Genomic DNA, 13329 nt, shown 5'->3' with positions numbered 1-13329 from the left:
CTCTAAGAAGCTATATGAATAAGCTACAAAGAGGCAAATTTAGGATTGTGATAAGGAAAAGTTTTCCCAACAGTGAGAGTTCTACAAAAGCAGAATAGTTGCTTTGGAAGTTAATGGGGACTTATTCATTGAAAGTCTTAGACCAAAGACTAGATGATCACTTACTAAGTTATATTGAACATTGGTTGGCTTTCCCTTCCATTTCTACAGTGGAAAAGCTGAGAATGAGGACCTCAGTTTAAATCCTGACTCTAACCATTACTACTTGTGATTTGAGGGCAAGTTATTTAACCTCCCTGGGCCTCAATTTCCTTATAAAAGGAGGGAGTAGACTAGATGGTGTTGCAGTTCTGGAGTTTTGGTCTTAAATTCCTCCAAAAGGAGGAATTTAATCAATTGTAGTTGGATAATTGAATGAATGAGTAATCTTACATTCCACTACTTCGAGGATGCACGATTTCATTGATGTGCATAGTGCTTCCATTGATGACCAGTCATAAACCAGAATCACAGAATTTGAGATCTAGAAGAGGGACCTCTGCAGCCAGCTATATCTGAAGGGAATCCCCACACTATAGTATACCTGACAGATTTTCATTCCGCCCCTGTGTCAAGCTCTCCAAGGATGGGGGACCCATCACCTCTTTAGGTAAACCTCCAGATGGTCTGTGTTCTTTAAACCATTTCTCCTTTCTTTGGTAAGCTCTAATGGTAGTTCTTTCTCTCAGACAGGAAACCTAAATTTGCCTCCCTCTTTTTTTGGCAAAGAGAAGTTAAAAGCAATTTTGTTAAAATGCACTACTGTAGTAGTGCATTATAGGACCTGCATTAATGACCCTATTGTTAAATACAAATAGAATAAAACATTTGATTACTTTGAAAAAAAACTGAAGGAAGAAACTGCCAAGTGACAGAGGAGAAATGAGAATAGCCAACAAAGATGGGACCAAAGAGAAGAAAAAGGAACTGATGAAAGCTCACTCCATATTAACGCAACTTTGCTTCTTTCCTTTAGTACCCTTCTTTTGGAGCATCCAAACTTCCTATTCTAGAAGGAGCTAGATTTGTTCTATCGTACTATAGTACTATTTCTAATGAAAATTCGTCAACTATTCCTGTTTCATCCTCTTCCACCAAGCACCCCAAGAGCCTGGAGTGCTATTCTCTGAGCCTTAGATTAGATTTGTTCCTACTGTACTGCAAGTGGAATTACATAGTGTCCTATATCTTTTTTGGTAGACCAAGTAGGATAGACTGAGAATGAGCCATAGGAAGCTTGTGCTCACTAATCTTACAGCCTGGAAATCTGCCAGGGTTCCTTTGTAGAAGTAGTCAGTACTGAATGGAAAAAAAATATTTCTAGTGTAGGATGGGGCTTTGGAAGATGCTTACAAGGCCTGGGGCTCCTTCCCTATACTCTTCCACCTCTAGGTAATTTTTATTAAAGAAGGCCTTCTAACCATATCAACAGATATCACTGCTAGACTAATACTTACCAATCTGTAACCTTACATTGTAGAGTTCATATAAAATTATAATGTATATTCCTGCAGAATTAATCTACTACTTGACTCAATAGTTTGGGTTTTTTTTTTACTTGTTTGAAAGGGAACCAGCCTAATGCATAGATCAAAACTATAGTTTTTCAGGACTATAATTTCAAAATGTTATTTTGAATTCTTATGTTATACTGTCTAAATTATTCATTCCAGATTTTCTCAGTATATTTAAAATTTGATTTTCCTACTTTCATCATCTTAAATGGACCATCTATTATGTTCTTTTAAGAATTCTGTTAAATATAATGGAAAACTGTAATGTCTGAGATTAGTAACATAGAAAGTACCATCAGCAAAATTTTCAATTGTGGTTGTATCATGTTTTTATTTCACTTGTTTTATGCTTTTAGTATGGAAAGTTTGGTAATATGTGACATAGTTTAATCCATTTACTAAGGGCACTTATAGGTATGTGCCAGGGCACAGAAACAAAGTTAAGAAGTCCTTTCCCTGAAAGAAATTGCATTCTAATAGGAACCTGTACAATCTATAAACAGATAAATGTTTAATCCATAATATTCAAGGAAATTCTGTTTTCACGAACACTTAGTAACCAGGATTCATTTTTTCTTAAATGCAGAGAATGAATATGTTTTTAAAATTACTGTAGATTTGAATTATACCTGTAAATGCTAATTCTAAAAATCTTTTGCTAATATCTATTACAACTTTACAATAATTAGATTTTTTTTCTAAATTTGTTGGAAGTTATTTTGAACTATAATTATTTATAGCTAATAAAGATTGTTATAAGATCCCTTTCAGTAATAACATTCTGTTATGTTATATTTCTGTATTGTTTGAAATAAAATATAACAAATTTGAGTAAAGGAATCAAAGATTCTGAGGGGGCTTTTGCCCCCCTAGTTAGCATATGTGGAACTGGCGCTCCCTAGTGGCCAATATTCCCATTGGTTTAACTTTGTTTCTATGGTTAGGCCTACAAGTAAGTACCTGGCTTTGGCCTCTTACCCAGAAGCTACGAGTATCCATTGTAGATCTGGCAGTCTGCATTAAGGAGTCTTAGATTTTTTTTTCCCTTTACTTTGGGCCTTTTGTGCTCCTGTAGCCCCACCAGAAGACTAATATATCCAGGAGAATCATTTCACCAACAGGAATTAATTAAGGAGCTTTATTAGAAATTATCACAACTCTTCCAAATCCAAGGTCCTGCTCTTGTTTTTCCTGTGCCATGCACATGGTAGGATCACTTCTAGATGTTGGAAAGTATTAGAATAACCTAGAGATCAGAATTTATCCAGCAACTAAAACCTTGAAAGCACTAGATTTGAAATCAGAAGACCAGTGCTGCAATCACAAACTCTGCCTCAAGTCCAAATTCTGCCACTTGTCTGTTTGACTTTGGGAAAATCAATGGCCTTAGTTTCCTCAGCTGTAAAATGACCAGGTTAGACTAGATGATCTCTGATGTCCTTCCCAACTGTAAAATTATGATACTAAAACCTCTTGCTGTGTAATTATATATGATTATACGTCATCCCCTGAAAAAAACAATTCTTAGTCATTATACTTTTGAGAAGATATCTGTAGTTGTTAGAGGGGTTCTTTAAATGTCATTTATTTTTCCTCAGATTGTGAAATTGAAAAGAAAGCTTTGAAAAGTGGGTCAGGGTACTGCAAGTGAACAAGCTGCTTAAAGCAGAGAGTTGGCTAAAAAGGAACTTGGGTTTTGGCAGCTTTGCAATTATGGCCCAAAGACCGTAGTTGCTGTGGTGATAGGCTTTGTTTCATTCATGAATTCTACTTTTTTTCCTCTTTTATCATAGTACTTTTAAAATAAGTTGACAAAATTAATATTTGAATGGGCTATGGTATGAAATGGTGTATTCAAGTGGGTATATGATCTAATATATTGGGATACAGATCACAGCCCCAACAATGTCTGCCGAGACTGTGTATTCTTTCCAACTTATTGTTCAGACATTTTTCAGTTGTGTCCGACTCTTTGTGACCCCATTTGGAAGGTATTGAAGTGGTTTGCCATTTCTTTCTCCAGTCGGTACCTATGTTCTCCCTTAAATTCATCCCAGGAGAAACACCCAACACACTGACAGCCGTACTGGTTTCCTCCTGACATTGAAAGGTAAACAGTGGAGCATTCAAACTGTCTACCTGTCATTCTACCCATTGTGACCCACCTATCTTCTTTCTCAATTATATATTTCCCTGATGACATCCTTTAATATGCTATTCTTAATTAAATTTTTTTATTTGTAATATATTTCTACCTGCTCCCATCCTCCTTGTACCTTTCCTCTCCCCTCTATATAGTACTCAATTTCAGTTCTTTTGAAACTATTTTGTTTCATGCCCCAACACCATCTAGGAACACTGCTAGAATATTGCTTATAATCAGAGAGTTAATGAACAAGGTTCTTTTTTTTTTTTTAGCATATCTCCCAAGGAATTTTGAATAATCTTGTTGTCTGGATGAAGAAATATTTTGTTAGAAGTATATTTTTAAGATTGCATTTTGCTCTATTAAATCTAAAGCTTTTTTAAAAAAAATAAGTAATTGCAATGGGATCTTGTATTCTTTACATCTTTCAGTTAGTTTTGTATTGGCAACAAAATGCTCAGTTGTGGAATATTGCGTGGGAAACCTAATCAGATTTTAAAATTTGTTTCAGGAAATAGCACATCCTCCCCCTCTCTTCCCCATTACACGCATAAGAACACTAGAAATACAAACAAGAACAAAATAATGAGAAGATAAAGTATCTCTAATTTTTTAAAAAGATGAACAGGTTATTTATTATTGTCAGTTTCATAGATTTCATAAGTTCGTGGGTCTTTCTGATATTTTTTTAATCAATTCTTTCCAAAAAAACTACATCGTGCTAGTTAATCTTTTTAGAATCTATGTAATAAATACTTGATTTTCTTAATCAAGAAAATATTTTGCATGCCATGCACGGGATATAGTTAGAGAATTAGCCTGGATTTAGGACTAGATTGAAGTTGCACACATTGGCTGTAGGACCTTATGCAAGTCACTGAAGCTCTATGGCTCTGTGTGTATTAGCTTTGTAGTTTTTCTAACAGCTTTTAAGTTTCCAGGCTGCACTTTGTTTAAAGAAGTTTACTCAGCAAGAACTCAACAAAAATTAAATCACAGATCTGGACTTTAAAAAAAAAAGTTTTGAGTAGAATTAAAAATGATGAGTAATAGTTCTTCATTTTCATTTATTAGGTAAAATCTTAGTAAACATATCAGAGCTCATATATCTATAGCAGATTAGTCCCCACATGGGACTTTTTAATGTATTTATGGAATAAATGAAGAATTTTTTTAAAGATGTGATCTAAAAAAAATCTTCACTGAAGAAACTTTTTGGTATGTGCTTAATTTCTCTCAAAAAAAGAATTAAAAGGATATTACTTATAAGCATGAATCAAGTTGTATTCCAGTTTTCATAATATTAAGCATTTCTTTAAAATTGTTGTAACTTAGAGCTATCAATACCTGTATTTTCATCGTACATTTGAAGACTTAAAGCCAATGGAGTTTAAGAGATCCAGAATTTGAGATCTCTTTTATTCTGATCTTTATATTCATTTTATTTTCCTCAGTTTTATATCAGGGTAGCTAACTTCAAACACATAAGAATTCAGGTTTGTTTTGTTTTAACTTCTCTGTCACTGACTTTAAATTTGGAACACAATTTTTAAAGTGTGCTTGCAGTTTTTGAGAATTTTAAAAGATTTTCTTTTAATATTTTAAAGGTTGATGTTGGCATTAACACCTTTCTTTTATAGTCTAGAATCTAATGAACAAGCAACAAATATATCTAATAACTTCTTTTTTGGTGGGGGAGAAGTTCTGTTGTGGATCTGAGATTCTATTTTTGTGGGAAATGGCTTGCTTCACTAATAGTGTTCAACAAGGCATCACTAATACTACTCAAGCACGCATCTCTGGGAGTTAGAATTCTTAAAAAGTTGCTGGGAGCCCTCTAAAGTCAAGTGTTTTGTCCATAGTCATAAATATAGTCCACTGGGTTAAAGGTAGGACTTGATCCAGGTTTCTTGACTCCATGACCAACCTTCAATTGCACTGTGCCATGTTGTGTGTGTGTGTGTGTGTGTGTGTGTGTGTGTGTGTGTGTGTGTGCCTACACAGGTTATGATTAAAAAATATTTGTGTAAGGGAAGACATAAAAGATGTCACAGGTTCATGACTACAAAAGAAGATGGACTACTCATAGTGAAAGCAAGAGATAATCAAGGTCACATGTTTCATTAGTATGTACATAATGTTAAGGGATCCAGGAGAAGGCCCCCACAACATTGAGTGGACCTTCTACGTAGGAGAACTTAGATAAGGCAGGATAGGTTGTATTTTGCATTATAGTAGGAAGTACCTCTCCTTGATGATATCATAATCAATGACAGTATTGCAGAAATTCTCTTTTAGTATGCTTGTTCTCTCTGTTTCTCTTTTGGAATTCTCTCTGTCATTTTCTGTATGTGTGTGTGGGCGCAACAATTAGATACAAGATTTTTTCCCCTACTTTTTGGTCTCTTTTCTACAGTACTTTGAGAATTGATCCTGTGACATCTTCACAATGATCCTGTTACCAGCATGGACCTCTTCTATATATATTTTATCTAAATTTGCTGTTCTTCCAGTCTTATTTTTCTTTAGTGCCATTTCATCTTCCTCATACAACACATCAGAGATTGTGATCTTAGAGTCCAAATGGTACCTCCATTGTCATTGATGGTGAAAAATGTTTGTGTTAGGAATATTTTAAGGTCTTTGCCATTTTTTGTCAGTTCATTGTCTACTTTCTAGCTTTATTCTTCAGTGATTTAGAGATGTTTTGGCATAGTTGAGTTTCTCATCAAACTTTCTTTGGACTTGTTTTTTCATCCATTGCTTCTTGCTTTATTCATGGGGTAACTAACTCCACCCATACTTCTTCCATTATTCTAAACCAATATTGCTCTGGCTATACATCACCCTGCTTGGCAGGAAGACCAAGTGTTTGCTGGAAGACAACTGCCTCATCAATGCTGCCTTTGTTGTGGCAGTTGATTCATATAGACTAAATTTCTTTAGAAAATTGTGAGGTGGTCATTTGTGTCTTTTGTTATATTAACAACTGACAGTTTTTCAGCATCAGTTAGCTTGTTTAAATAGGTCATATTGGAGTTGCCTCAGTTGTGTGCCATAGCTTCTCATTTTTATTCTTTCTTATTATTGAATGTTACATGAATAGCTGATTTAAAAACGATTCCTAGCTTCCTTCCAGCCTCAGTTCAAGCGCTACCTCCTACAGGAAGCCCATTTTGATCTCTCCTCCCATCCCATCCCAGGTACTAATGCTCCAAGAAATTACTTTGTTACATTGTATGTTTGTTATGTTTATTTTTCTTTGTATGTATTGTTTCTACCATAGAATGTAGGCTTCTTGAGAAGAGGGATTATTTCACCTTTGTCTTGGTGGCCCTAGCAGCATGGCATAATTTCTGGCACATAGCAGACTCATAATAAATGTTTGAAGAATGAATGATTCCTATATTAGTAATCAGTTGTTGCCTATCCAATAAAACATAAAGTATTTCATGGAAGAAGGAGGCTGCTACTTGGTGCCCACCATGTCCAGCACTTCCTCTTAGATTTTCCTCTTAGAGAAAATACTCCTGTTATAATTGTGTGATATAGTTCACAAGTCACTGGACTCTGGTTTCTTCTTCCTGCACTGGTGGTGCAGGAATAGTGTTAGACTTGGAGTTAGGGAGACTTGAGTTCAAATTCTACTTCAGCTCTGTGATCATGGGTAAGTAGCTTAATCTCTGGCTACTTCAGTTCCTCATTTGTAAAACTGGGATAATAATAGCGCTTACCTCACAGGGTTGTTGGGAGGATCAAATGGGACAACATAAGCCTGTATAAATGATTATTATTATTATGTCTTGCTTTCCTCCCTTGCCCAATGTCCCCAGAAATCATCCAAGTATTGAAATAATTCTTAATTTAATTTGGAAGGTCTTATTGATTTCTTCATAGTATTTCTTTACCTCTTCATCCTCTGCCATAGATACTGGTAATTATATTCATGTTACAATTATCTTCATAGTGGTCTTTATACGATTGTTTGTCATAAGAAGCATTACAATATGAGATGACCAAGTGATCAATGAAATTGTTTCTTGTCTTTGAACATGTAAAAAGAGTTCCACCAAGTCCTTTATTTACCTCACTATGTAGAAACTGCGAACCAACCTTCCATTTAGCTCCTTTTTTCTTCTGCACTTAGCACAGTGCCTGGCACAAACTAAGCACTTAATACTGATCAGTTGATTGCTTTCATTTATGCTGAGAATGTCAAGTTTGATGGGATTGTAATGCTGTGTGATGTCATTGGTCATTAAAGAATCTCACACTGAGAGTACCAACAACTACTTTAATGTTTCAGGGTGGGCTGTCTGATATTGTTCCTCATTTTGTTAGTGGTCACGAATAGCTATTAGTAATGAGCCTTTCTATACTTCTTTATGCTGGTCATCAGAAAGCAGAGATACTCTGTTCTTGGCACCATGCTCTGTGCTTCATAACCGTAAGCAGAGGACTGTGGATTCTTGAAATCTTGAACTGGTGTAGCACAAGCTCTGATCGATTTCTGACTATATGGAATGACTTTGAGTATGAGACCAGCAACTAAAAAAAGCCTGATTTATTTACTGAATAAATATAAACCTGGACCAGTTAGCCTAGAAATATATCATGCAAGTAAAAATCTAGGGGAAAATCAGGAAGGGACAAACTGATGGGAGAGAAATAGGTGAGTAATCAAACATTTATTCAAGTTGATTCAGTTGTTTTTATAATTAATAAAATACATTTCTTAGGCTTTCTTCATGGTTGATCTTTGTTGTGTGCAAAAAAAAATGTTCCCTATTTCATTTCTAGTTTCCTGAAACAATAGTTCCTAAGGAAAGATGTTTATTTAGCATATGCTAAGATTTCCCTTGCATCACCTGATCAACAAATTTGGTACAAAGACATAGTAAAAGAAACAGCAGAAAGTTCTAATGAATTCACTAAGAGGTTGCCACTTGATTACTTATGATGGAAAAAACCTTTAGAAGTGATTAGTTTTCTTACATGAAACACATTCTAAATGCAAAAACACTGAAGAAAAATTAACTGATATTAATTCAAGTTTGACTTTTTACCCGTTTCCTTTTCCTGTGAGTTCTAAATCTACTTCTGTGGAATTTACAGCTCTCCTTGATTTGAATAACATCTTATACGATTAAATACATTTTTAGAGAAGATTCAATTTCTAATTGACCCAAAGAATAAATAAAAGGAGCATTAAAGTCAAACTGTGAAGTTAAAATTGAATTACTGCAATTAGTTTTTATTAAAGTTGCTTCTATATTGGGATCAAACCACATAGAGTGGTTAATAGGAGTAAGAGGGTTTTTTTTATAATAGAGTAATAGGGGTTTTTTGTAAATGATATAACAGAGCAAAAATGCTCCCTGTCCATTTCATTTCTAGTTTAACTGCCCTGGACTAGGATAGCAGACAAAGAGCTGTATAAGGTCATTTATTATAGATCATTTCAAATCTTTCAAGTATCAAAAGTCCCTTCATGAATGAAAAACTTATTGGAGCTATCTCTCATCTGGTAATAATATTTAACAAAATATCTTACATGTATTATTATGTTTTATCTTAACTATTATGCTTTATCTTAATTCTGTCAGGTAGGTAATAATATGAATAGCTAAAATAATAATATGTAGCACTTTAGGGTTTGCAAAATACATTTTATATGTTGACTCATTTGATCCTCACAACAACTCTGTTTCACAGGTGAGGAAACTGAGGCAGTCAGAGGTTAAATGACTTTGCCCAGGGTTGCACACCTAGTATGTACCTATTTCATAGATAACACACAGGAGGCACTGGAGTTTTCAGACTCCAGCCTCTAACATATTCACTCTTGATCCAGTCAGACAGGCAGACAGATTCAGAGGAGTTAAATCTTATTTTATTCTGGTCTATTCTTTCAAGAGGGAGTTGCTGATAATGGGAACACCAACTCCTACAGCATTCCCTAATCACCCCCTCTTGCTGGGGTGGGTGAGAAGGGGGAGCAACTACCCCTACATCTTGATGGGGTCAATTGAGACAGGTACAGTTTGTGTGCTCTCCTAAATCCCCTCAAGCCTCAATGGGGGCTGCTTGAGGCACATACAATATTACACTGTCATATTGCTGTATGGATTCCCTGTGGTTTCCCCTATTTTAGTCCCCTCTCACTGACCAGTGCCCACTAGCTTTATAGGGCAACAGACAAAGAAGGCATCTTGCCAGCAATGGCCTCACAGTTTAACTTTAGCAATATTGTTATTTAGTACAAGTGTAGTAAATATTACTTGTCATCCCTTTATCTCACTGTGCAGTCTCAGTAGGACTGTCTGTCACTGTGATTCTAGGAATTACTATCCTTGGAACTATTATTAACACCTGGAAACTAGACATTGCCATGGCCATGGATCCTGAGAAAGTAAACTCTAAAAAGATAACAAAATCCTCCTTATATACAGTGCCTAATGCAGGATTTGAACTCAGGTCTTCCTGACTCCAAGTTCTGTAATATCCACTGTACTACTGACCCCTGTGGAGGCAAATAAACAGTCATTTGTCTAAAATCACATAGTTAGTTTTTTATTAAACAGTCCCTGTTGCCTCAAGTTTTCATCCACTGGACTGCATAGACTCTTTCATATGGTAAGGTTTCTTAGAGCCTAACTTACCTTTGGAGAGCAATTAGAGTGTATTTATAAACATGTATACAAATAAGTTGTTTAATGATTTCATGGAATAGCTCCATTTCCCACAGGTGTATCTCATAATCCATTCATTCCCTTATACCCTGTTTAAATTCTTATCCATGTCTTTCTGTAAAGTCTTCATAAAGAGCTACTGAATTCACTGGAGGTTTGCTCAGGATACACACACACACACACACACACACACACACACGCTCGTGTGTGCACATATGTATGTATACATATACATATGTATAGGTATATACATGTGTGTGTTTCTAGTTTTATTCAAATGTGTATATAAGAGACCTCTAGCTTCAATACAGACAACCAATGTACAACAAAGATATTGGGTATGGCATAATGTTTATTTTATCCTGCAGAAAAAGCATAAAATGCAGAAGACCTACAGGAACCCAAGAACATATAGATATATGGAAAACATATATGGTACTCAACCTATGAGTTCCCCCAAGAAAGGAATTGAATTTGGGGGTGCTTTTGGGACATCCCTCTGACATCAACCAATTAATCAACATTTCCTAAGCTTCTTTTATGTACCAGGCATTGTGCTAGGTACTGGGGATAAAAAAAACAAAAAAAAAAACAGGTAAAAGAACGTCTGTGTCCTTAAAAAGCTAACAGTCTAATGGGGGGTATAATATGTAAGCAAATATATACAAATAAACTACATACAGCATAAAGAAATGATTAAAAGGGAAGGTCCTAGAATTAAAGAGAGTTGGGAAAGAGATATTGGGTCTTATAGGAAGCCAGGGAAGTCAATAAGTGAAGTTGAGGAAAGAGAACATTCAAGGCATAGGGGATAGCCAGAGAAAATACCCCCGGCCATTTCTGCTAAATAGTTGGTGTTCCAGAAAACCAAATTTTGGTGCTTTGAGGCATGGTGGTCCATGAGGGAGACAATTTGCAACAGCTGTCTTTCACCTTAAGTGACAGAGTTGCAAAAGTTTTGAACCTGGAATCAGGAAGACCTGAGTTCAAATCAGGGCTCAGAAACTTATTAGCTTTGTGACCCTGGGCAAGTCATTTAGCCTCTGCCTCAGTTTCTGCATCTGTAAAATAGGGGTAAAATTAGCATCTGCCTTCCAGTATTGTTGTGATGATCAAATGAGAAAATATTTGTAAAGTGCTTTACAAATTGGGGAGGCTGCAGCAGTTGTCCTCTTCTTGTCTTCCCCATTGTCTATAAGATACACAGTTCTTAGTAACTTCTCAATTCAAATTAACAGGATTTTTTTGAAGACCCAGATTTCCTATAGCTGAAGGAGATGATACTTTCTCTCAGACATAGTCATACAAATTCAGTCAACAAGTTAATTTCATCAGATTGATTGGGAAACTCATCACATTGAACAAGGACTGCTCTAGTCAGTCTCTCCATACAACCCCTCCTTCACTCAAAACAAAGTCAAGTGTAAATCATGTCATCCTTTCTCTGATGTCATGGTCCTCTTCAAAAATGAAGGACAAGACAACAATACACCTCCATGTCTTTAAGGATTTTTTTTTTTTATGATTCTTATGTTGTGCAAGTAATCATGGATAATATGTGGTTTACTTACATCATATCCCACCTGAAGCATCATAGAGGGCTTGTGATTAGGCAAATCCCAGAGGTAGAAGGAGGGTCCATCTGTGCCTGGAACCCAGAAGAAAGCATCTATGTTAAAAGAGGAGAAAGTATAAGCTGAGAAGCCAGGCAAGATTATCTGGAGAGCACAGGGATCTAAAGGCTGAGTGAGATGGACATGTAGACTTGTTAATAAGTAAAAATTCAGACCTGGGAAATCAAAGATGCCATGAGTACCAAGGAACAGAGCCATTTTTATGTCATATCCCTACAAGATTCTCTGGAAGTTCAGTCTTGTTATTGTGTCTAGTTTTTTTTTCCCTGTCCTCTCCTAGATCTGATGAGCCAGTATGTTCTGGAGCCCTTCCTAGGAACAAATGTTAAAAAGGAGTTGGTTTCTAGTTAATTTACATCTTAGAATACCAGAACATTTATTATATTAAGCTCAGTTCAAATATAAATCTTTTTTCTTTTTTTTCCTCTTTAGTATCCTCTTATGTATGGACTGGTTATTGCCACCTGCTGGTGTTCTCTGGTTTGTTTAAGTAGAATTTACTTGGGAATGCACTCCATTCTGGTAAGAAAAATGTTGCCCTTCATACCTCTTCTTATGTCTTGTGAAGTTAACGAGTAATTTTATTATGATGATAAACTTATATGAAATCTAAATGGGAAAATAATTTGTAATTCTTCTAATTTTATTTTCCAAAAATATCAATGTATAAAGAAACTTGCCAAGATTTATATACAGTAATTTAAAACCTTTTTCTTTCACTAAATAGGCTTCTGAATCAGGGATGGAAGTATCTTTGAAGTCAATCACTAGTTATACTTTAGCCTTGCCAAAGTTTTAAAGAAAATTTGACTTACTTAATTTTAAAATAAATCTAATGGGAACATATCCTTGGGTATCCAAATTTTTTTGTAGGTTAAAGCAACTGAATGAAAGTTTAAAGTGAAAAGGAAAAATAGGAACAGAAGAAAAAACACTTTTTTGATACTTGTGTATCTGCCTTGTCTCATTTATCTCAGAGATAAAAACTTTAGCTTTGTATATGTTATGGACTCTCAAGTATTTGTTAGTAACAATCAGCCAATAATCAGTTGGGGAAGGGTAATGCCTGTAAATGAAGAAAAGATTTTCACATTTCCCACCCCCACAGATGTCCCAATAAGTCTTCCAGATTTTAATTCTCTTTTTTATTCAGGCCTCATCCTGGTCCTGTCAACTGACCATCGCAATGTAAGGGAAGTCCTGACTTCAGTGATTAGCCGAAACAGTGAGCTCAAAGTATCATGATACGTTTTAAAATCTCACTTCAGGTGCTGCTAATTGGCAATAATAGCTCAGGACTTTCT

At 35.5% G+C, this 13329-nt stretch overlaps 1 protein-coding gene across 2 annotated transcripts in view; it reads left to right on the top strand.

Moving 5' to 3' along the window:
- SGPP1 (sphingosine-1-phosphate phosphatase 1) overlaps positions 1-13329 on the top strand; it is a 43012-nt gene that overhangs the window by 20325 nt on the left and 9358 nt on the right. The window contains exon 2 of one of the 2 annotated variants that reach the window (XM_072629428.1): positions 12458-12547. The exons of the other annotated variant lie outside the window; for it this stretch is intronic. Coding sequence (XP_072485529.1) covers positions 12458-12547 — 90 coding nt within the window. The remainder of the gene's footprint in view (positions 1-12457; positions 12548-13329) is intronic. 2 annotated transcript variants of the gene reach the window in all.

This window comes from Notamacropus eugenii, chromosome 1 (genome assembly GCF_028372415.1).
Source record: "Notamacropus eugenii isolate mMacEug1 chromosome 1, mMacEug1.pri_v2, whole genome shotgun sequence".
NCBI classification, from domain to species: Eukaryota; Metazoa; Chordata; class Mammalia; order Diprotodontia; family Macropodidae; genus Notamacropus; species Notamacropus eugenii.
This window is presented reverse-complemented; position numbering and strand designations above follow the sequence as displayed.